At 36.4% G+C, this 22,774-nt stretch overlaps 1 protein-coding gene across 2 annotated transcripts in view; it reads left to right on the top strand.

The window, feature by feature from the left end:
• Positions 1 to 20,470, top strand: part of LOC112992043 (ras GTPase-activating protein 1) — a 63,600-nt gene extending 43,130 nt beyond the window's left edge. For both annotated transcript variants that reach the window (XM_064500486.1, XM_064500487.1), the window contains exons 15-25: positions 96 to 172; positions 5,236 to 5,408; positions 5,622 to 5,781; positions 5,975 to 6,117; positions 6,888 to 7,003; positions 8,165 to 8,251; positions 11,085 to 11,152; positions 14,086 to 14,174; positions 15,856 to 15,933; positions 17,248 to 17,382; positions 19,604 to 20,470. In XM_064500486.1, coding sequence (XP_064356556.1) covers positions 96 to 172; positions 5,236 to 5,408; positions 5,622 to 5,781; positions 5,975 to 6,117; positions 6,888 to 7,003; positions 8,165 to 8,251; positions 11,085 to 11,152; positions 14,086 to 14,174; positions 15,856 to 15,933; positions 17,248 to 17,382; positions 19,604 to 19,687 — 1,210 coding nt within the window. In that variant the 3' untranslated portion in view covers positions 19,688 to 20,470. The remainder of the gene's footprint in view (positions 1 to 95; positions 173 to 5,235; positions 5,409 to 5,621; positions 5,782 to 5,974; positions 6,118 to 6,887; positions 7,004 to 8,164; positions 8,252 to 11,084; positions 11,153 to 14,085; positions 14,175 to 15,855; positions 15,934 to 17,247; positions 17,383 to 19,603) is intronic.
• Positions 20,471 to 22,774: the final 2,304 nt, after the last annotated feature.

Here is a 22,774-nt window from a genome sequence, read left to right as displayed (position 1 = left end):
CTGATGGTGAGAATTCAGGTTTGAAATAACTTTAGAATAACTTTAAATGCCAGTCAAGTATAGTATTAATTGAGGCTTTCTGTCTTTTCTCCTAGTGATCTTTCATCTGATATTAATAGATTTGAGATAAGTCTTAGTAACAAAACAAAGAAAAGTAAAGATCCAGATATATGTAAGTATGTTTCTGTAAAAAAAAATACATATATATTGCAACAATGGATACTTTGTGCAATTGTCATTACTCTTGTCGAACACTGTCACAGGAGAACTAAGAATACTGTGTTTTTATGGCTTCCATACTACTGTGTTAGTATGTTTTGGGTGTCTGTTTCTGACTCTGCATTAATGTTTTTACAATGAGAACTTGCATGATTTGTAGTAATAAAAAGCACCGTAATCCAACCCTTATGGCTTTCTTAGCTCTATTCTGTAATAGCCATTATGTTATACTGTGACCACGCTTGGCAAAAAGCAGGAAGAGAGAGAGGCTGCTCTATAAAATGTGAAGTTTTGCTAAGTTAACTCCTTTCAGTTGCTTTAAGCCTGACTGCGTGGAATTTCTTTTGTCCTTTTCTTTTTTTTGTTGCTTCCCAGTGAGAGAGAGAGAAAGGGAGGAAAGGTAGTGCTTTCACTATTTAAAAAAAAATCACACCAAAAAAGTATGAAAAACCTTGTCAGTTTCGAGAGCAAAATTTTCCCAGTTTTTTTTTTCATGTTTTCTCTCATCTGTGTACCTTCCTTGTACCATTTTTGGACTTACAGCTGATTTTACCTCAATATTACTTTGGAAAAGGATCTTGCTTCCTTCTGCCTTTTATAGAAGTTCCCAGGAATTTACTTTCCTTTTCCCCTCTAGACAGCTTCTTCAATTGCTGGTTTGTTTCTATTCCAGCAAACTAATATCAAGATGGATAGCTAAGAAGATAATAGCAAGGTATAAAGCTGTCAGCTTTCTGGAAGAGAAAGGGCTTGGTTTGAGGAACTTGGATTCTAAGCTTTTAGACATCAGAAGTTTTTTTTTCTGTTTTAGTTCTCTTCCCAAACAATGTGTCTTTAGGCTTTTTCTTTTATTCAAGATATTTTGTTTCCAGTGGTATTTGGTCTGCAGCCCGTTACCTCCTCTTTGCCTGCAGCACAGTCCCTTCTAAGATTTGTTACAAGTATTTTTCTTTTCTATTGTGTTCATACTCATCTGTTCCAAAGTCTGGCACAGTACTTACCTATTGCTATTGTTTTCAGTTTGCGTATATGGTGTTATTAGCCTGTTACGTTTGCCTCAATGTTAACTTCTCAATTTTTTTTCAGAGAAGAGATTTGTAGGGAAACCTTGACCAAAGTAGAAGAATTACTACTCAGATTGAATGCTCTTGCAGAACCTAATTCAGTTTCAAAACTCTTGCCCCTTCTCTAACTACAGAATTTTGTGCATACCAGGAGGAAAAAGATACAGACAAAAAGATACAGACTTCTTGTCTGACGGACTAAAGGACTCTCCAGTTGTAATTGTGACCTTGTTCTTGCACTTGTTCTTGTATTCTTTTGAGCTAGAAAATTCTTTATCTAGGCCAAAGCCCTGGTTAGTAAGAGAACCTTTTAAAGGATAATTCATGAATGAAATACTGAAGTAACTTCTTTCAAAGTGTTCTTGTAGTTTCCTTCTCTGTCCACATTAAGGAGATTGTGTTGGCTTTGGGTGTATCCAACTGGTGGAAGGTGATGGAGCATTTCCCTTATCTAGGTCAGGATGCTTGGCAGTGTTTCTGGATTGCAATTAGGTAGACTCTTAAAGAACAACCCAACAGTCCTTTCCTTTTGGGATAAGGAATAGACTAAATTGACTCAGATTAACGAGCTTCTCTGCCTACATCCCTTGCTGTATTAAAAATTTGAAGTATATGGGAAAAATCTGAGCTAAAGCAGACCTTATCCAACTTGCCTGTGTGTGGTGTTGCCTTAAACAGCCCCTCCAAAAGCAAGAGAATTGGTTTCTAAACATTATCCTTCTCAGCTGCAGTTGTCAAACGTAGATTGCTCTGAAGTGGGTTAAGTAAGCTTTCCTGCTTGCTTTTCCTGCTGTATAAAGCAGATTTGAGAACTCAAAAATCTGGTATTGGTTTTACTGCTTTATTTCTCTCATTATCATGCACAAAAGTAAATACCAAAAGTGATATATGATCATGAGGGCTAACTTTTTGCAAGTCTTCAGCTTTGAAGTTTACCTATTAAGTATTCATTCTGTAATTATTTTAGTATTTTTGCTTTTAAGAGGTCACTTTAGATATTCAGAAATAATGACACTAAACAATATAGCATCAATTTCATTTTTTTTTGTTTTACTAACAGTACTTTTGTATATGAATTTATTCAAATATATATAAATATGGCTTGAAAAAATAAAGTCCTAGAAGATCAAGAATGTATTAGTAGACTTATCTGCTACTATTAGAAACTGTTATGCTCAGGTTTTGTCAGACAGTGGAACCGGTAAACCTCTCAGAGCAGTTCCATGTAGGGTTCAGTTGGGATGGAATTTCTGGTTTGGTTTTGCACCAGGATGGTTGGTTAACTTCAAATTCATTCATGCTGAAGAACAAAACACTTTGTATAGAGGCAGTCACCTCGTGCAGGCAAGTCCATAGAGCAAAATGTTAGCCTTTGTCTTTTAACAAAAAATTGTTACTGTGCTGCGCATTTGTTAAAGGTACTGGAAAATAAGCCTACTGTGGCAGGCTTAAGATTTAGTTTCTTCCCTCCCATGTTCTCTGGCAAATATGCACTAAACACATTTGGGGTAAAGTAGGTAACACTCAGACATGTGTGGACTTTAGACAGTTGGTAACAACTCAGACTGGAGCCTGTGAGGCACTTATTAATGGTAGTAACAACATACGTGTCCACTGCTACAAGAGAACAAAAGCAAGGTGTCCACAGTCCCTCCTTTGAAGAGCAAACTGAGTATAAAAAGGTTACAGCCCTTAACAGCTCCTTGTCAGCTTGTAGAATGGGTTGTGCTAACCTGTCAGTTGTGTGTGGGAAAGCCAGGATTTAGTATGTCCATCTGTTGAACAATTTCTTCTCTTGTCAATGGTTAGATGGGCTTTTTTTCTGAATCAGTAATAGTAAATGTCTTTTGAGGGGTTGGGTGGTTCTGGTTGGGTTCAACAAAGGCTCCACTGTAAATTTGGTTTTGTTTCCAGTTTAAGGAAAACATAACTTTGAACCATTTTTCAGTTTGATTCCCAGGTCAGAATTACTAACCATCAAAATACAAACTTATTTCTAGTTATCCCTACGTATGTGCCTTATATATGCAAGCAAGACAAGAAACGCTTTGAGTTACGGATGCTTGAGAGCTTTGATTCTGGGAAGAAGTATTCTAGGAAAGTTAATTGCTTATCCGTCCTGAAGTGATAGCCCCATCCACACTTGTGATAAATAGCAGATGATGATGATGAATTGGTTTACCTGCTACTTGACTGACCTGTGTGTTACCTTTTATCAAATGATCAACTCCAAAGAATATGAAATATTCACCCAGAAGGTCTTTAAGTGTGCATTATAAATGTGGTAGTGTTTGGTTCCACGGTCTGATTAGGCAAATGATGCCCCGACATATATTCCAAAATTGGGTCAGTAGAGAGTCTACTAAGCAGTTTTTAATTTCTGAAAGGCGATGTTGTCTATAGGCTTTGCAGAAAAGTGGAAAAAAATAGATGAGACTATTTTTTTTTTACTGTGAGTGACTTAGTTGAACATAGATCTTGATGGGATGAACAGAAAAAGGGTGTTTCCTTGGAAGGTCCAGACAGTCTGATATGCTAGATGTGAAACTCAGAGGGGATTGTATATCCCCTCGTAGGAAGTTGTGGATATTTTATAAGTAGAATGTTCTCTGAAAGTGTCTGGGCCCTTTACGTGAGAAACAGCTCTGTTCAGGAGAGGGTGGGCTTGGTTGGGAATGGTCAGTGAGTTGTTTGCTGCAGCTTGCTTGTCAACTGTTAGACCAGACTTTCAGTTGTGGTCAAATGGGCGAGCTTGGAGGTCTTAAGGTGCCAACACCACTAAAAGGTGAATTCATTATTTTGCCACTCTTGAGATGATTTTTTTTTTTTTTAATCATTACCTAGGCAGTAAGCTGTCCAGGAATGCTTTTTTTATATAAAACTTTCAGAAGCTATTACAACCTCAACCTGGGGCATTCCTAAGTATTAAAGAAATACATATGGCAATGTTTGGTAAAGCTGTAGTAAGACTAATAATAAATAACAAAAGTAGTGGTAACAAAATAGTTCAAGAGGTGACAGGATGGAGGTATGAGTGCAAGAGTGAAAAGAGGACAGTATATTCTAATCACTTTATCTGTTCTAATTTTCTGATTGCTACCTAAGTTTGAACAAATCCATTCACAATTTTACTTTTTTTGCTACTTTACTGTGTCCAGTTCTGGGCTCAGCAGTACAAGGGAGATACGGAGCTATTGGAGCAGATCCAGTGAAGGGCTGCTAAGATTATTAAGAGACTTAGAGCATCTCTTGTGAGAAAACGCTGAGTGAGCTGGGACTCTTCAGCCTGGAGAAGAGAAGGCTCAAGGGGGATCTTATCAATGCATATAGATATCTGAAGGGAGGATGTAAAGAGGATCGGGCCACACTCTCTTCAGTGGTACCCAGTGATAGGACAAGAGGCAACAGGCACAAACTGAAACGGAGGAAGCTCCATCTGAACGTAAGGAGAAATGTCTTTACTGTGAGGGTAACAGAGCACTGGAACAAGTTGCCCAGAGAGATTGTAGAGTCTCCATCATTGGAGATATTCAAAAGTCATCTGGACACAATCCTGGGCAATGTGCTCTAGGTGACCCTGCTTGAGCAGGGGCGTTGGGCTAGATGATCTCCAGAGGTTCCTTCCAACTTCAACTGTTCTGTGATTTTGTGATACTTGGGTGTTACAAAGAAAACTATGTTAATATCTGTGTGGTGTTTTCAAATGTGTATGTATACTTTATTTACAAAATGCTTTATACTTCAGATTGAGTTTATGGGAGTCTGTTAAACCATTGAAGCAATTATCTGTTAATATATTGATGGCATAAATCTTGGGGTTTTTGCGTGTTTGTTTTTTTATTAATACTCTTACTGAAACAAGATGACACGCACCAAAAATAAAATGCTTTTATTCAATACTAGCACTGTTTTGCTGGAAATAACTTATGTGAACAATGCTTTTTTCCTTAAGTGTTTATGCGTTGCCAATTAAGCCGATTACAGAAAGGACATGCAACAGATGAGTGGTTTCAGCTCAGTTCCCACGTACCATTAAAGGGTATTGAGCCAGGATCTTTGCGTGTTAGAGCACGATATTCTATGGAGAGGATCATGCCAGAAGAGGAGTACAGTGAGTTTAAAGAGGTATAAAGTTGTTTAACTTTCCTTAGTTTATCTGTCGGAACAATTCATTTTGTCTGTTGTTTGAGACAGACTTCCACAACACTGGTTAACCTCTTTAAGCACTGCTTGTAGTGACATACAGGTGTCACTGTCGTTGTATGTTATCAGTTTTTCCAAAGCTATGATATAGTAGGAGAAATTTCTGAACATCATAAAGTTCTGTTTTTCTTTCAGCTTATACTCCAAAAGGAGCTGCATGTAGTCTATGCCTTATCACATGTTTGTGGACAGGACAGAACACTGTTGGCAGGCATTTTATTGAAGATTTTTCTTCATGAAAAGCTTGAGTCGTTGTTGTTACGAACACTAAATGACAGGGAAATAAGCATGGAAGGTACTGTACTAATTACCCTAACCTTGACTTCTTTTTACTGAAACTGGGGAGGGGGCATGCTCTGGTGTTGTCTTTTTATTCTCTTCTATCCCCTCAATTACATCATATACGAAATTGTAAGCACAGCATTTTTTTACTCTGCTTTTTGTTGTCTTATTTTCCCAACTTTTCACTTTACCCTCTCTTTTCTCAGATGAAGCTACTACCTTGTTTCGTGCCACCACTTTAGCAAGTACGCTTATGGAGCAGTATATGAAAGCCACAGCAACACGTTTTGTTCACCATGCACTGAAAGACTCTATATTAAAGATAATGGAGAGCAAGCAGTCCTGTGAGGTGATACTTTAAACCATGCTTTTAAACACTTTGATTTGTCGAAACAGTTAGTGGTTATGTTTTATGTTTGCGTTAAATACTAGCTTTAGAGGCACTTAATCTTTTAGAACTAAACTTTCTTTATGTGAGAAATACAGGAACTGGACTCATTAGGATATTTTTTTCTAGATGTTGGCTTGAACAATGTAGCACTTTTCATGGTAGCACTTTTAAAAAATTTTTTTAACTTGCACTTCTTTAAATTGTGTGTTTATTTTGTAGCAGTTCTACACTGTTCTTTAGCATGTACTGAATGGCCTAACCTTAACAGCTTCCAGTAAACTCCAGATGTAGTAGAAATCACTGTCTGAACTTAACATCATGGAGCTATAAATTAAAGTTATTAACTGCTTGTTGTTGATCCTATATCCTTTTCTAAACCAACCCTCTTAACTTCTATGTTTCACTCTTACTTAATTGCAGAAAGGATGGGGATTCTCAGAAGATTGGATTAAAAGATATGAAAAGGTTATGTAGATAGATAGTGTTAAATGTCTGTGCTACTAAAAGCTATGCATAGTATACTAAACCTTAAAAACATTGCTTGTTCTTATCAATTTCCTGGCTAGCCATTGAAGCAGATGTTTAAATTCTCTACAAGTCTGAGACTTGTACAGCAGCAGAATACTAATTTAGTTTGAAATAGTATTCAGTGTGTCATATTATCAAGTTCAGATGTAGTTCTATTTAGGAAAAGAAACTTAGTTGTCTACTTTTTCCTTTGGTTTTAGTTAAATCCCTCAAAGTTGGAAAAAAATGAAGATGTAAACACTAATTTGGCACATCTTCTCTGTATACTGTCAGAATTGGTGGAGAAAATATTCATGGCTGCAGAGATACTGCCTCCGTAAGTATGCACTCTTCTGTTCAAACTTGTATCTGAAAATTTCTGTTTGTGTGATTTACATTGCACCTTAATGGTGTTCTTACTGGTTCATCTTTTACTGATTAGTTCTAAGGCTAAGTTTTTCAGGGTTGTTATATGCACAGAGGAAAAAAATATATACATATATTTTCAAGAATTAATTCTGCTTTTTGTACAAAAGCTTCTGGCTAGCACATACCTGTGCTTTTGTTTGACAGAAAAGCTGCTAGATTCAAGGAATAAGGGAAATAAGAAAAAAAAACAATATATTATTTCCACAAAGAGCTAGAAGACAGTACTAGTTAGCAGACAGTTGTAAATATTTTAAGTTGATTACAAATTCTTTCCTGTCCTCCTCCTCTTCCTGGGTAGGAAAAAGGGATGCATTATTAACAATGTATTAAAAATATGAATGTGTGGTAGTAGAATGACAGTGTGTGTGTGTGTTGTTTTTTTTTAATTCTAAAATCTATGCTCATGGTTTGGATTTGAACCATTTAATAAAGTGCATAGTACTAACTGTTTTCTTTCACTGTATCGTTCGCTTTTAATGTAAACAAGATCCTGAATTTTGGAATGGTAGGGTAGCACAGAAATCTCTTTTGTGTTGGTGATGTCAAGGTTAGCAAGAAGTTACCTTTCTTTGTAGTAGATGATGCAGGTCTCAATGTTTTTGGAGATACACCACAGTACTCCCACTTTTTGATGGGATAGTACTATTGTTCTAATTGCTTATCTACTTTTAAACACTACCCCTTATTTATGTAAAGAAAAATCGTTATTCAGTTAAAAAGGGCAAAATTAAAAAATAAGACCAAATCATCCTGTCCTTTCTTAAAATGAAACACTATTTGAGAAATAGGAAACAAATGGTTATAAAACATTTAATGCACATCTGAGTAATCATCAGATCTTCTCTGCACAAATAGAAGTGTGTATTGAGGGAAGACTTTTTTCGACATTTGTAAATGGACTGTCATGGCAGTTCTTTTAAAGTTAATTTAAAATTTACGTCTAAATTATAAACCTAGTGTTGGTAATGCATCCTCATCAAGCAAGAGGTTGGACTAGATCGTTTCTGACTAGCTTTTTTTTAATTCTGTGAAGTTTAATGGAAAGACTAATTAGCTATAATTTTTACAGAACACTGAGGTATATTTATGGATGCTTGCAGAAGTCTGTTCAAAACAAGTGGCCAGCTAACACCACCATGAGAACCAGAGTTGTTAGGTAAGTTACTTGTTTTATTCTATGCTGAAAATAATCTTTTAAAGTCTTATTAAGACATACTTCAACTGTTTTTCTTTCAGTGCTGAAACTCTATAGTACTTGTATAGGTTGCAACAATATTAAAGATCTTTATGATACTGAGGCATGATATCCCAATTAAGGATTGAGAGCTTGCTAGATTCTTAGTCATGCAGGTAGAGCCTTGCCAGAATAAGATGGTATAGTACAGAGGTCAGTATAGCTTTACTTAATCGTTTTAACTTCGAATTTACTTGTATTTTTGTTAAGTTTTACAAACTGATCTACAGTGTTTTCCTTTTTGATGTTTGGAAATAAAAACTTCTCTCAAAGAGAGAGCTCACCTTTCTGATATTTGTAGAGAACAGTGACCTCTGAAGATCATGTTCCTGTCATGCCATCTGGGGGGACCATGCCTTATCCAGGGACTCTTATGTAGTGTGTGTTCATTGCTGGAGAAGTCTTACCAGTGTAAGACATGACAGGATAAGGAAATAAATACCTTCTCAGAAAGATGATTGGACTGTCACTTGATTTCACTGAGGTACTGTCTGCATTAGAATAGTTTTCTGCATCAGTTAAGCCTCTCAGTGCTGATAATGCACTCTATGTTGATTTCTGAAAATAAGTCTGTACTGTCCCACTTTTGTTTCTTTTCTCTGCTCCAGCCCAATCATGCTGAAACACTCCAGAACCCCTGTAAAAATCTTGCAAGCTACTGAACCTGGCTTCTCTGAACTGGCGTTGAGTACAAAAGCTACAGTCCTCATTCATCAAATTGAATACATAGATTTTTCCCTTGACTCCATCTTTTGCCAGCGTAGGTCAAACAAAAATCTTTAACATAAGCTGAGGTCTTGGCACAGTTTTTGGAAATGATACTGGTGGTTTAAGAGTATCACAGCCACATCTTTCCTTCACTTGCTTTACCTTTTTTGCAGGCCTGACTTGTTGGTAGACAAGTGTAGTATCTGGCACTGATATGATTTGCTAAGGTTAATATCCCATTGGAGGGAGTCTTCCAGACAACTTGTCTTTGGCTCTGGTTTATCATTTTGACACTAGAAGTCTTGGCCTATGTCACTTAGCACCTACTGCAGCCTTTTGCCTTCAAATCGAGACTGCTATTACACGAGGTGAGGAGGCTCGCCTGTTGTAGGGGTGTAGAACTTAGAAGCAAGTACAGTATCTCTCCCTCTTCCTCCCCACCTTCAGAGAACCCTGTGGCTTGCCCTAAGTGGATGCATTCAGCACTTTGCTTGGTTTCCAGTATTTACAGCATTTAGAATTTATGCTGGATGGTATAAACATTGGCTCCTTCTCTCATCCTCTTAGTCTCCACAAGCACATATTTGTGACTCCTCCCTGGAGTAGAGTTTTTCAGCCTTCAGTGAAGAATACTATCTTTTATTGCACTGGCTTTGGTCCATGATTGAGTATGATCAAGTATTCAGAGATGAGTGGGCAGTTTTTAAGTGTCTGAGTAGCTACCCTGATAGATCATTTGGAAGGTGCTGCCCTTTCTGTCTGGTTGTACACCCCACACTTAAGTATTGACTCATTCTTAATTTAAGCAGCTTAACCAGTGTAAGAAGCACCAAATCTCCCAGATCTGCAAGGTCCATCCAGTTTCATACCTTAGTTGCCTTCAATTTCAGACTGCCTAAAAGAGAAACTATTTTATGTGCCATGACTTCCAAACTGCTTCCTTATAGCTTTAAGTTGATTGCATAGAAAATATTCTTCACAGTGGGCCAGAACTGTTGCCTCATCAGCCCAGAATTCATGGTTCCTGAAGAAATAAGAAACTTACAACAGCATACTAGAATTCAGATGCTTTGGACATATGGAAGGTGTTAAGCTCACTGCTCCATGTATCATTTCCAAGTAGTAATGGACAATACCGTTGCTGATACTTTTCAACAAGCAAGGTAGCGTAAGGTCCCCTACCCTTCTTTTCTAAGTGGTCAGGCTTTGGTATTGCTGCAGTGAAAAAACGGTCTGCTAGTACTATCCAAGCACTCTGAACAAAATGAGAGATGTTCAGATTGCTTCTGTTAGTTCATATGTCACTTCATCATATGGCAATCTTCCAGAATTATGGTTAACCTGAGGTGGATATATTTTACTTCAGCTATTAACAAAGTTAGATTTTTCACATGCTAACCTGAAGACTATTTTAGGTTTCTATTGGATGAGTTCCTAGTTCTGCAGTCAAACAGAGCCCTTTTCCTCAGCTTTCTAGGTTGTGTAGGTGGCAGCAATTACTTCTGTAAGGAAGGTATCTGATTCAGAATTATTCTTCTAGAATAGCATACTGTCATCAGGATATGGATTTGCTTAAGCTGAATGAAGGCTGTGTTGCTGCCAAAAGAATGGTTGCTGCCATTCTGACTGTGCACTTGTGCTTTCCGTATGTCCACTTTGGAGAGCAGGTGGCTACAGGATGAATTACTTGCTGTAGCAGACATGGGAACACTTACTTGTGGGAGGTGGGAGGCTAGGTGCTCCTCCTTTTTGAAACCAGTGTGGACTTAGATTGGTTTCAGTGTGGCTTTACAGTGCAAGTTTCTTTCCAAGGTGGTTTCAAGGTTCACCTTAATTGGGAAATCATTTTGCCCATTTTTCAATATTTATCCCAGTTGAAAGCACATGAAGACTTTCTCAATTAACAAACCTATTCAGAGTGTAGGCTGGTTGTTTGTTATTTATATCAAAAAGATTTCCATACTGACTTGAATCCTTAACAACTACAGAATTTTACATTCATTCTCTGACTATTACTGAACAAAATACAATTTTCTTCCCATTTCAGTGGCTTTGTTTTTCTTCGACTGATTTGTCCTGCTATCCTGAACCCAAGGATGTTTAATATCATCTCAGGTGACTATATGCTTCAGACTGAATTCATACTTTATACAGTAATAGGCATGAGTTTACTTTAGCATCTAATCTAGCAAAATATGTTGTTTTTTGAAGCGTGTCCAAAATCATGTTGTCCACATCACTTGATTAACTTTCTCCCTACAGCAGCCAAAGGCTACCTCAAAGGTTAGACAGTGTTTATCCCCAGTGTCTTGTTTTAAAGTCCAGAAAACATGCTTTGTGGTATTTAAATGATATGATGTTGAACTCTGAGTTACAGTCTAGCAGTGTAATGTATTCTAGCAGTGTGTAAAAAATTAAGTGTGTGCTGGTTTTCAGATCTTATTTCAAACACAATGCAATGCCAAAGTTTATAGCTGAAATTCAGTTTTATCTTTTAAATGTAAAAGATCTATAGAGTGGAAAATATCTGCAGAGCCTGGAATATGCTTGTGTACCTAGAAAATTATGCTTGAATAATTTTCCTGAAGTTGCTGTTTAGATAACTTCTAGACATCACAGAAGTCTTCACTTTGACTCATTAGTATGGCCAGTCTCAAAAAAGGAATCTTAAAGATGGGAGTGAGAGGGGTAGCATTCAGAAAGGCTGGGATGTGCAGATATGAGATGGTAGTCTTGTTTGACTAAAGGCCATAGAGAATTCCTATTGGCTTGCCAGTGTGTGTTCTTACAGCATAAAGAAAGCATCACCCTATTTTTTGGTGCTTACTATGTAGAGTGTGTATATAGTAATAAATAAAACAGTGACAGGGAACACTGCTGTTTGCTAGAACGAGACTGCAGAACTGCTGTATTGGTTAGTGGCCCTGTTCCAGCTGACACTAGATAGTGTTCTCCCAAACAGTTCTTGGGTATGATTTGGGTGTTGACATGCATCAGGGACCACATCTGACAGTTTGTGTGGGTCTTTCCTGCTGCGAAGCTTTAATGGTGAAGGCATGGGTTATTCCATGGCAGTTGGCTTAAGCACCTAAAAATATTTCTGGGCGTTTTTAAGCTACAGGTGTAGTTGAGGTCTTACACAAGCACCAGCTATTACATTTGTTACTGTTGTTCTAGACATAAGGCTGTGTTGAAAGGATTTGGGGGCGGAAGTTTTGCTATATTCATGTGGGAGGAAAAAAGGAAAGGCATAAACTACTGGTGGGAAAACTGTACTATTAAAATAGTGGGACATCCAAGTTCCTTAGTTTTAAAAAGTTTGCCTATAGCTTTTTTTTCTTTGGCAAAGGTCTTCCCAACCTAGAGGGCACTTTCTCAGTTTTACCAGTAAAATGCTGGTTGAAAAATGGGAAGAACTTAGGGTAATTGTGTCAGAAACCCTTTAGGAAAAAGTGCTGGGGGGGGGGTGGGGGGCAGTTTTCCAGAAAACATGTTTTCTGTGCTCTCTCTTTAAGCTATACCAAATGAGAAGGCTGGTATCAACCCAAAAGTTCCTTTCTCTCACCCTGTGATTTTCATACATGGTTTAGGGAAGGCATTAAAGAGAATATGGCCTTGTACACAGTGTTCAGTCTTCCAGTATTTTATTCAGATAGTTTTCAAGTTAGTTACTTCCTGACTTGGGAACTGCATTGAGTCCACTGTGTCTATAGCTGTAAATAGAGTTATTATACATGAATTTGCATAAATCCCTTTTAAGCTTGTCCATAAATATTTAAGTTCTGTTCAGAAGTCCAGCTAATCTTGATTATTGCCAAATAAATTTAAGAGTCTTTATAAAGCTTCTGGAGCTGTTTAAAAAAGGGTAGGGGTCTTTTACTTTTGGGACAAAGCTTCCAACATGTATTTTTTCTGTAATGGGAGAAAAAAATCTGAAGTCTGCGTGTATAGATACACTTTAATTTTCAGCAGCAATGTGTCTATCCTATTGCCTCAACTGTTCACAAAAATCTGTTTCAAAAGCAAGTCCTGTGTTTCAACCTTCTTAAATGATTTTTTTTAAAAACTTCTTTTAGATCAGTCCTCCTAATCTGAAGTTCCAAATTCTAAGGCTAGTAATGTTTTCCACCAGTGCTTCTTCAAAGGGATGGAGGGTACCAAGCATTAGATACTATGAACTACTGAGATTAGTTGTATGATTAGTGCCTCAGTCTAAGCTCCAGTTATGCATAAAAAGCTAGATATTATTTTTCAATAGATTTCAGTGCTGGAGGGGGAGGGCAGGGAGGAAGACAGGAGATCAAATGATGCACATAGACAATGAACAGTATATAGCATTCTTAGGAAGAACTGAAAAAAATAGAGTTTATATAATGATCATGACAATTTTGACACCTTTAAATGGCCTGTAAGTGGAAAGCTAGGTTTGACCATAACTGTAGAAAATATTTTGCAAAAAACTCCTGGTACTATCACTTGTTGGGGGTGTGGGGGAGAGGCTAACATTTAATGCTTGCATCTGCTTTGTACAGCAAGTAGTTATATCTTCCTGGAAATGCATGCCACAACTGCGTGTAATGTTTAGTCTATCTTCCTGGTGCTAGTAATTTAAAATATAATTTGCATAACATTGTAGAACCCACTTATGTGGGCTTACACATGTAAGGAAAAAGATAAAACTCAATTTTTTTATTCTAACAACAAATAATCCTCCTTTTAGCAGAACTGTTTCATTTTTGTGAAAAGGCTTTTCACTTAATTGACAGAGCTTTTTTAAATGTAGGGTTCTGAGGAACAATATTTTGCATACTTGTGTAAAAAAAAAAAAATCAGTACAGAAAATCAAATGTGCATATTAATTTGCTTTTTGTTTTAGTAACTAAGTCTGCAAAAGTTTTACTTCAAATGATATTTTCCACATGGAGTTATAACATGCAAAGTATTAAATTCAGTGATAAAACGGAATTGGAGAAGAGCTTAAGTTTCACGTGACTGCTAGTAGTTTTAAATTAAATGGCTAGTAACTCTCTACTTTGTATTCCTCTCAGATTCTCCTTCCCCTACTGCTGCAAGAACACTGACGCTGGTCGCCAAGTCTGTGCAGAATTTAGCAAATCTGGTTGAATTTGGAGCCAAGGTGAATATAACTTTATACACTGAGAACAGCATAGAACTATGCTTCCAATACATTTCATTGTTCATCTTGAATACAGGCATAAAATATGGTCCCATTTTCTTGTGCAAAGCCTGGTATGTGGCTTGAGTGTTCTCATCAGCCAGGAGGCTTTTTTTCTGCAGTTTCTTTTATCTTCTCCAGCTGGAGCTAACCAAGGTTTTGATCTGAACTACAGCAGTAGCAAAAAGTGGCTGAACGGGGAAGAGAAGCCATAATCATTTGAGTATGAGTGATCTAGAAACTTGGTACATCCCGTATAGATTTTGAACCTGGTAGCAGGAACAGCAGAAATGGTCTGTTAAAATAATTGATGAACCAGTGACCATACCAGCAGGTATTACAGAGTAATGCAGCCATGCTTTGATGCTATGAGGGCATAGGTAAACTCAGTCATTTGTTCCAAAAGAAGGGGGGGGGGGGGGGGGAGTGGAAGTATGTTGACTTTTTTTTCTGTCTGCGACTGAAAGGGTCATACTCCAGTATTTTCTGCATGGGATTTCAAGAAGTGGGAAAGAAAAGGCAGGCAGGCAGCCAGCCAGCCATCCATGAAGAAAATGAGTATGTATGTGATGGTAAAATGGTTGAATTTTCTTCAGGAATATCCATATCAAAAAGACAGATGAGAACTGCTAGAGCAGGAATCTGTGACTCGAAGGAGTAAGTTCAAGAAGGGAATATTATCTGTCCGAAGTAGATGATGGAAATTTTTTTTCATTTTCATTGATTATTTGAGGCCAGAAAGGGGAAACATCTTTCAGTAATACTAGCATCCCTCTGTATAGAACCTTGAAATACATTCCATGCCTTTTTTTTTATATATACTATATATAACAATTTGCTTGCAAATTCAGACCAGGTAGCAAGTCAAATTGAAACCAGTCATGACTTAACTCCCAGCTGTGTATACAGTATTTAATTCTGAAACAAATGAACAACTGTCAACTTGACTCTTTTTTCCTCTACCTTTCACTCTGCGTTTGCTCAGCTTATTCCTTATAGTGGTGGTTTCTGTTCTACAGCATGTTGAAACACCCTTCTATTTGTATTCATTTTCATAGTTTGACATAACGTTGTAGATCAGCTTTACAAGTTGCACTAGAAAGCCTCGGCTTTTAATAAAGTTTCTATTGTATCACCAAGAGAATGGACCAACAACAACTGGTCTGTTTTGGTTCCCAAGCTGCAATGTGTGCGAACAATAAATCTGTTGACTTAAGCATAATGAAAGCAAATGACCTCAGGCTGCCATTACAAAGCTAGTTGTGTGACACAACTTAATGTAAGCATGAATGAAAGAACAAGGAGGACACTTATGTCCTGATGTTATCTTTGAAAGTATGGCATTTTTTATTGCAGTTATGTACTGGAGGGACATTCATCTTAAATATTTCAGAAATGTAAAATTTTATGTCTGTATGCATATATAAGCAAACAATTTCTGAATTAATCTGGAATACAAAAAGTACAATCTTCTGACTGGTTGCATACCAGTCCGTAAAAATTCACCTGAAAAAGTAAAATCCTTCCAGATGATGCACTTGTTTTGCAATGTCATTTGTCTCTGACTGCAGCATGTTCATTTCAGGTGTGACTATTAAATTGGTATTGCTTTGTCCTAATAAATATTTCTAAAAATTACTAGGAACCGTATATGGAGGGTGTAAATCCATTCATCAAGAGTAACAAACATCGCATGATCATGTTCTTAGATGAGCTTGGGGTAAGTGGTTTTAAAAAAAAAAATTTATTGGAAGCTACATAGCAAGACTGTAAATGAAATTTCTTTACAGTTCTTAACTAGCTCAAAAATGGATCATTTTCACACAATTTTGAATGCTTGTTACTGAATAAATTTCTCTTATGTTTGTATAGAAGCTGCAGATTGCTGGCCTGTGATGCATAGTTAAGCATGAAATGTTCTATTAGACTTCACTTGTATAGCACTGCTGTGGACATGAATAGCTCAAATAGATCTTATCGCCACTGGATTTTTGGCCAAAAATACCAGTCTTTTAAAATATATTTAAAACACAAATTGTGTAATTTGTCCTATGGTCTCAATCAGAGATTGCAAATTTTGATGTTTTAAAAAATACTATGTTAAATTTCTTTTATGCATCACAAAATGTCTCACTGCATGCATTCCAGATGTTGTAGTTTGAAAGAAAGTGGTAAGTGCAGTTATCTTTGAAAATATTTTGTGTCTGATAGCTATATCATTCTCAAAGTATAGTATCTGGGAGTTCAGGTATGTATGCTTTTAAACCAAGAATCTGTTTTAAAACTGAAGATGAAAGAAATGTGGCTAGCTTCCTAAATTGATTCCTTAAGAGACCTAGATCTCAAATATTTTGATAATCTATAAAAATGAGTGTTTTAAGGCAAACATTCAGGTAGGCTGCCATATATCACCTTTTTCTGGTTAAATGGCAAATTCTGCATATTATGATGTATCAATTTTTCTTATTTTAAATGACTGATTATGCATGAAGATTCTGAAAACTGTTGGTTTTAGTCTACTGTCAAATTAATCTACTGGTTTAATTACAACATTTTTTTATGAGTGGTTTTACTGACTTTCTAGATCTTGCTGTATTTTTGCTGCTGCTATTGTCTGATTTACATTGGAAAAAAAAACACTTGATGGATCCTCCCTCGTTTGCAGGGAGGATAGAAGATGAATCTCTGTCCTCAGCCTTCTGGTCAGCTCAGAGGTAGCATAGCAACATCAGACCTTTTAGTAGAATCCTTTTAGTAGGAATAGACACTGTTACATCTTCAGTAATTACTTCATATGAAACATACATGCAACCATAACTAAAATATCTTCATAAAATGGATCTTGTGAAGATGAGGAAATATACAATTTGTATTAGATAACATGGACAGAAGACTTAACTGTGAAGAATGACACTGCAATACTTGCTTGCAGTATCAGAACAAGTGCGTTGGCTGGTCTACAGAGCTGTAATTTAATTTCCTTTATGGCTGGGTACTCACCATTCTAAGTCTGCTCTTATCACTTTTGTTCAAGAATGTTCCTGAGCTTCCAGACACTACAGAGCACTCTAGAACTGACTTATCTCGTGATCTGGCAGCCTTGCATGAGATATGTGTGGCACACTCGGATGAACTTCGAACACTCAGTAATGAGCGAGGTGTAATGCAGGTAAGCTACAACAGTTAACAAAAAAAAAAAAAAAAAATCACAGGTGCAGATAGTATGTCTTGAGTTACTGCATATCATGACTTTTTTTGAAATACTTTTGGGTAGCAGTATGAGTGATAGATATATTATTTACATTTCATGAAGAGGTAGTTGTAGCTCTAAAGGTGACAAACAGTCAATAGCTTTGAGCTTCTTTATACAATGAAACGAAACAGGTTGTAAAGCTGTGGGTGTTTTCAAGTTTCCAGAGGAAGCTTTTAGTTTCCAGAAGCCTAAACCAAAGAAATGACTGTCTCCTGATAGGCTATCTGGGTCACTAGTTTTAGGATCTTGTGTTTTTGTGCCTTTTTTTAATTAAGAACTAAACATACTTGCCTGAGTTTTCTATTGCTACATCGTTTCTGCTTCCTGATTTATTACACTTGTAAACAAACATGCCAAGCTTTTCTAGCAAAAACACTATAAGCATTCTGTTCCAACTATTAAACTGGTACACAACTTTCATGAAAATTTGAATTTTTTTCCTCTTAGAAATGAAGTTACTTCATGCATTGCCTCCAAAATACTACAAAAGTAATACTTGTCTACAGTCTACTAATTATGAACTTCTAGCAGACAAATTTAATATCTGCTTAAACTATCACTACATGTGCAATACAAATCAAAAGGGTCTCTTAGTCTTTCAACACAAAGGATTTCTGGGTTTGTGGGGGGTTTTTTGTTTTTCTGAATGACTCACTTTCAAAGAAGTCAAGTTTGGGGATAGTTCTTAATCTTACTGTCTCCAAACATTATCTTGTAAATCAGATTTCTTCTCCTCATGGTTTAAAGACTGGACTACTTGTATCCTGACTCTTTCAAAGCCTTTGTTTAAACATATGTAGACCATAATCAAAGTGGTTTTTGTTTGTTGGGTTTTTTCTCCTGGCACCAGATGACCCAGTATCATGTCATTTGAGTAATACATATTTCAGCAGTAAACCTTTTTCAAACCAGGAGGGTTACTGGGAACTTCTGTGTGACTTTTGCAAAATGCAAAAATATATTTGTATTTAACCCTATTACTTTGGCAGAAGAAAGCTCAAGGAATTGAAAATGAAATGATGTCCATTATTACAGCAGTTCAAATCTTATCCAGTTCAGTAACTAGAATTGATGTCTTTAGTGGCACATGAGGAAAAAAAATCAATCGTGGTCAAGTTCCTAATTCACTCAAAACTAGTGATCATCTTGAGAAACAAGGCAGAAAAGATGGCTAGACTGGCATAGCAGGATAGTAGATGCTCTCAGCACTAAATATATGTGATGTTGATGGATAAGGGCTATCACTTTTTTCAGAAGGCCTGTCCTTGGATAGTATGTATAAGTAGGATTAAAAAAAAAAAAGGGCAGATCTTGAGAAAAATCTGAAGTATTTCACTGATTTGAGATACAATATTGTTTCCTCAATATGTTTATACCTCTACTTCAGAGGATAAATTTTTCCTCAGGGGTTTCCATAAAGAAAATTCTCTCAAAAGTTGTTTTTCTGTTTTTATTCTGCCAATAATAGCAATGCCTTAATGGTTCAGGATCACCCTGATATAGTTAAACATAGTTCTACTACAATGAAAAAATGAGTGGGCTCCCAAAATTGTGTTACGAGTATACTTTCCCAGCCTACCTATGTTATGTGAATGTCCAGTTGCATCTGGCTGACTTCAATGACTAAGTTTTCAGAAGGAATTAATAAGTATAGTTTTGGATGTATGGAAAAGTGAATTGTATTATCACCTTTTTTTCCTTGTCACAAGGTTTATTTTTTCATTTTCTTGGCCCAGTTATGCTCTAACACATGAAGGAAAATAACTGAGAATAAGAATCTGTTTTTTACAGCTAGGAGAACTTGGTTTCATTTTGAAACTCACAGGTTAAGTTGACAAGATGATGTGTTCGTTCTTTTTAAAAACAGCCAAACAAAAAGATCCATAAATGCAGGGACAGATTTCATCATGATGTTTTACAGTTGCCTTTCAAAATAATATCTTGCAACTAGGGAATCAGAGCTATTTCCTTTTTATATGGATTTATAATATAAAAATATATGAAATATTGTAGAAAATACATATTTTTTAAACTGATAGCAAGTCTGGTAAGCTAATGTTGAAAGTGCTTCTCAAGTGAGAAGAGACTTGTTTTTTCTAATTGCTAATGTATGGCTGTACTGCCTTTTTTTCTACAGCATGTTCTTAAGAAGCTGTTGGCTATTACAGAACTGCTTCAACAAAAACAAAATCAGTATTCAGTGTCTAACAACATTAGGTAGCAGCCCTCTACCTGAATTCTGCATGGATCCAGCATGCCCAACATGGCAACTCACACCAGTATCACTTTCTTCTTGCTCTTGCCAAAAATAGCACACCCTGTCACATTCCCAGTGATGTGTGAACTATGCAAAAAGAAAACAAAGATTCTGTTGGTGAATGATTGTACCAGCAGCTTTTTAAGCTATCTGTGCAGGACACTTGCACTTTTTTCCACTTGGAACAAATTTTCACAACCTCTGAGCCTTGGTGTACAGTTCACCTTCTGCAAAGAAAATGCTGTGACTGTGTCTTGAACTTTGAAAATTATTTTCAGCACCTCCAATTGCCAAAGTTTTGCTGTCTTGTTGGAAAAGAATTATAAACTGACAAGGAAAGAAATGCATTGTTTTGACAGCTGCATATAACTGGATAACACTTTTTACTGTAATTTCTGACTGTTTCCAATTATTATGACTTTGACTGTTTTGACCACTTTAACTTGTATTTACAGTTTCCAGAGTTTGATGTTATGGTAGGAACAATCTTTGCAGTACACTTTTTATACCATGCTGTTTCTCTTGCTGGAATCATGTTGAAAGAGAATATGCAGAATGGGTCTTGACAGCTTTATTTTTTAATGTGCCACTGATTCAGTCTGAATAATTCTTCCATCAAGGACTGTATATCCAGATAAATCACAATGCTTTTGTAAAATGTTTACAACAGTAAATAATTTGAATTCAGTAAATTTATTGATCATTGTATCAGATGTGCATGCATTCATTAAACCATTTTATAAAATATGTATTGGTTGGTCTTTTGTGTAATGTAAGTCTACCATAAATCTTATTTTTATAACTGAAATATCAGTTTTTAAAATAAATCAAGTTGTAGAGAGCCTGTTTATGAAAACCGGTAATTTTGGCTGCTGTGAAAATTTTTTATGGTGTCTACACACATGATCTATTTTGAAATGTTCATATAGTGTCACATGTATGGTTTTTAGTAGGAATCTTCCAAGCACCAGCTTCTTTGTTATACCATATTACAGACCAAAACTAAAAGTTTGAATAAATAACAAGGAGAGGGGAAAAAAACCCTTAATTTGTGCAAATCTCACATGGGGCAAGAGAACAAATCTGTTAAAGCTATAAAAAATTGAAAGAGGATGTTTCAGCATTCCCATTCATGACTCTTCTTTTCTTGGGACTGATATGGTAATGGATAAAAGGATGTTAAGATTCACTGACAAGACTAATGAGAAATTGCATTATAAATAACTTGTAATACATGAACACAACTGTTATAGTTGTCCTAGTGGTCTAACATCTGACTAGGAAGAAAAAATGGATGAGGAAGGGAAGGTGGAGATGTAATTGTTTTGACTATTGTGTTACTACTCTAAGGCTCATGTATCCCACTTGTAGTAGGATAGAATTATTTGCAGGATGGTCAATAGGACAAAAGTTTGAAGATAAGTAATAGTAGAAAAACAGAGAGGTGCTGACCTTAAAGCCAAACTTGGTGGAGTATTAAAATAAATCATACTATGAAAAGGTTTCAAATTTTGAAAATGCTGCTGCTTTCTGTATTTGAAATCTCAATGCCCTCACTCATCCTCATCTTTAGACATCACTTAAATATTACTAAACTTGTACTAATCATTTACCTAACCTCTTCCTAAGCTTGCACAACTGGAACTCCTAAAATTTCTCTAGACAATCCATCTCACACTTTGTTTTTCCCTACTATAAAAACATTCCTCTATTTCATATATCCTGTCTATGAAAAAAAGGACAAACTACTTTTTGCAGTCAGTTTTACACTAATTGGTATAGTCTTTATCTTTGGGTCTTTGCTGTAATGTTAGTGCATGTTTTCTCAGCTTGCAATTGCTCTTGCTGTGCTGCCTTGGACTCTTCAGTTGAGCCATATCATTACTGAAGATGGGTGTCCAATATTGGATCTTCTGCTGTAACCAAGAGCTCCAAGTGTCAATAAGGAGTATGCCATTAAGTATATTTAATAGGTAGACATGACACTATTACTGAGTTCCTCTGTAGATCCTCTCCTATAAAGCTACTGCTTGACCAGTTCCTGTCAAACCTGTATTAAATTACATCTTAGAGGAAAAGGTAATCAACAATTTCATTTTCAGCACTTCTTACAGGTTCTCTCCCCCTACTTTTAATTAGGGAATACATTATGTCACTAATGGAAATATGCAAGGCACAGCCCTCATTCATAACTTGTATGAACTGTTGCTGAATACTCTGCTTATAGCTTCCAACCAGTCTAGAAACTAATATGCTAGTCCTAACAGTTTCAATTAGGTCAAATTTTCTTCATTTGCTTTTTAAGGTGTTACATAAATGTTGTCAGGCCTTCTGAAGTGAAGATGTGATACCTCCTTTTCTTCCCTGACTGCTTGGCCTACTACCTTGATGTAGAATGACTGTTTTGTCAAAAACAAAGTATGGCAGTTTGTAAACAAAGTTGGTTGCATTTTTTTAATGTAATAGATAAATAGCCAATGATGAAAATGAATCTAGATAGGTTTCAAAGTTGCTTTAAGGTGTGCATATTCTAGAGGAACTAACACCACTGCTTATTTTCTAAAACAATGTGTGAAAGTGAAATACTTTGACCTAGATTTGGAGGGTATGTAACTATTTAAAGCTTTTTTTAAACTCTCAGTTGGCCCTGGTATGTTGGTCACAGCAGTTTGAGATCATAGTTATAGGAACAGCAGCTGCAGTAACAAATTAAGTCACAGCATTTACAACATGGAAAGTAATAACCATAGCCTGTATCTGCTGCAGTATATTTGAGAAGAGCTTCAAGAATGTTGAAAGTGTTACAGGCACAGTTGTATTCTTACCTATTTCAAGGACAAATTTGGGAAGAAGGCAGCACAGCTTGTCTAAAGCATTTAAGTATCTACACCAGATGTCTCCTGCTTTTATTTATCTACTTTGCTAAATGCAAAGTGTGATTAAGTCTAGTTACTGCTGTGCTGTACTTCTAAAGTCAAATCACAAACTGTTCCAAAGCCAGAACTCTTCCCTGAGTGACAGATGTCTGTAAATACATATTTCACATTAGTG

The sequence above is a fragment of the Dromaius novaehollandiae genome, chromosome W, assembly GCF_036370855.1.
Source record: "Dromaius novaehollandiae isolate bDroNov1 chromosome W, bDroNov1.hap1, whole genome shotgun sequence".
NCBI classification, from domain to species: domain Eukaryota; kingdom Metazoa; phylum Chordata; class Aves; order Casuariiformes; family Dromaiidae; genus Dromaius; species Dromaius novaehollandiae.
This window is presented reverse-complemented; position numbering and strand designations above follow the sequence as displayed.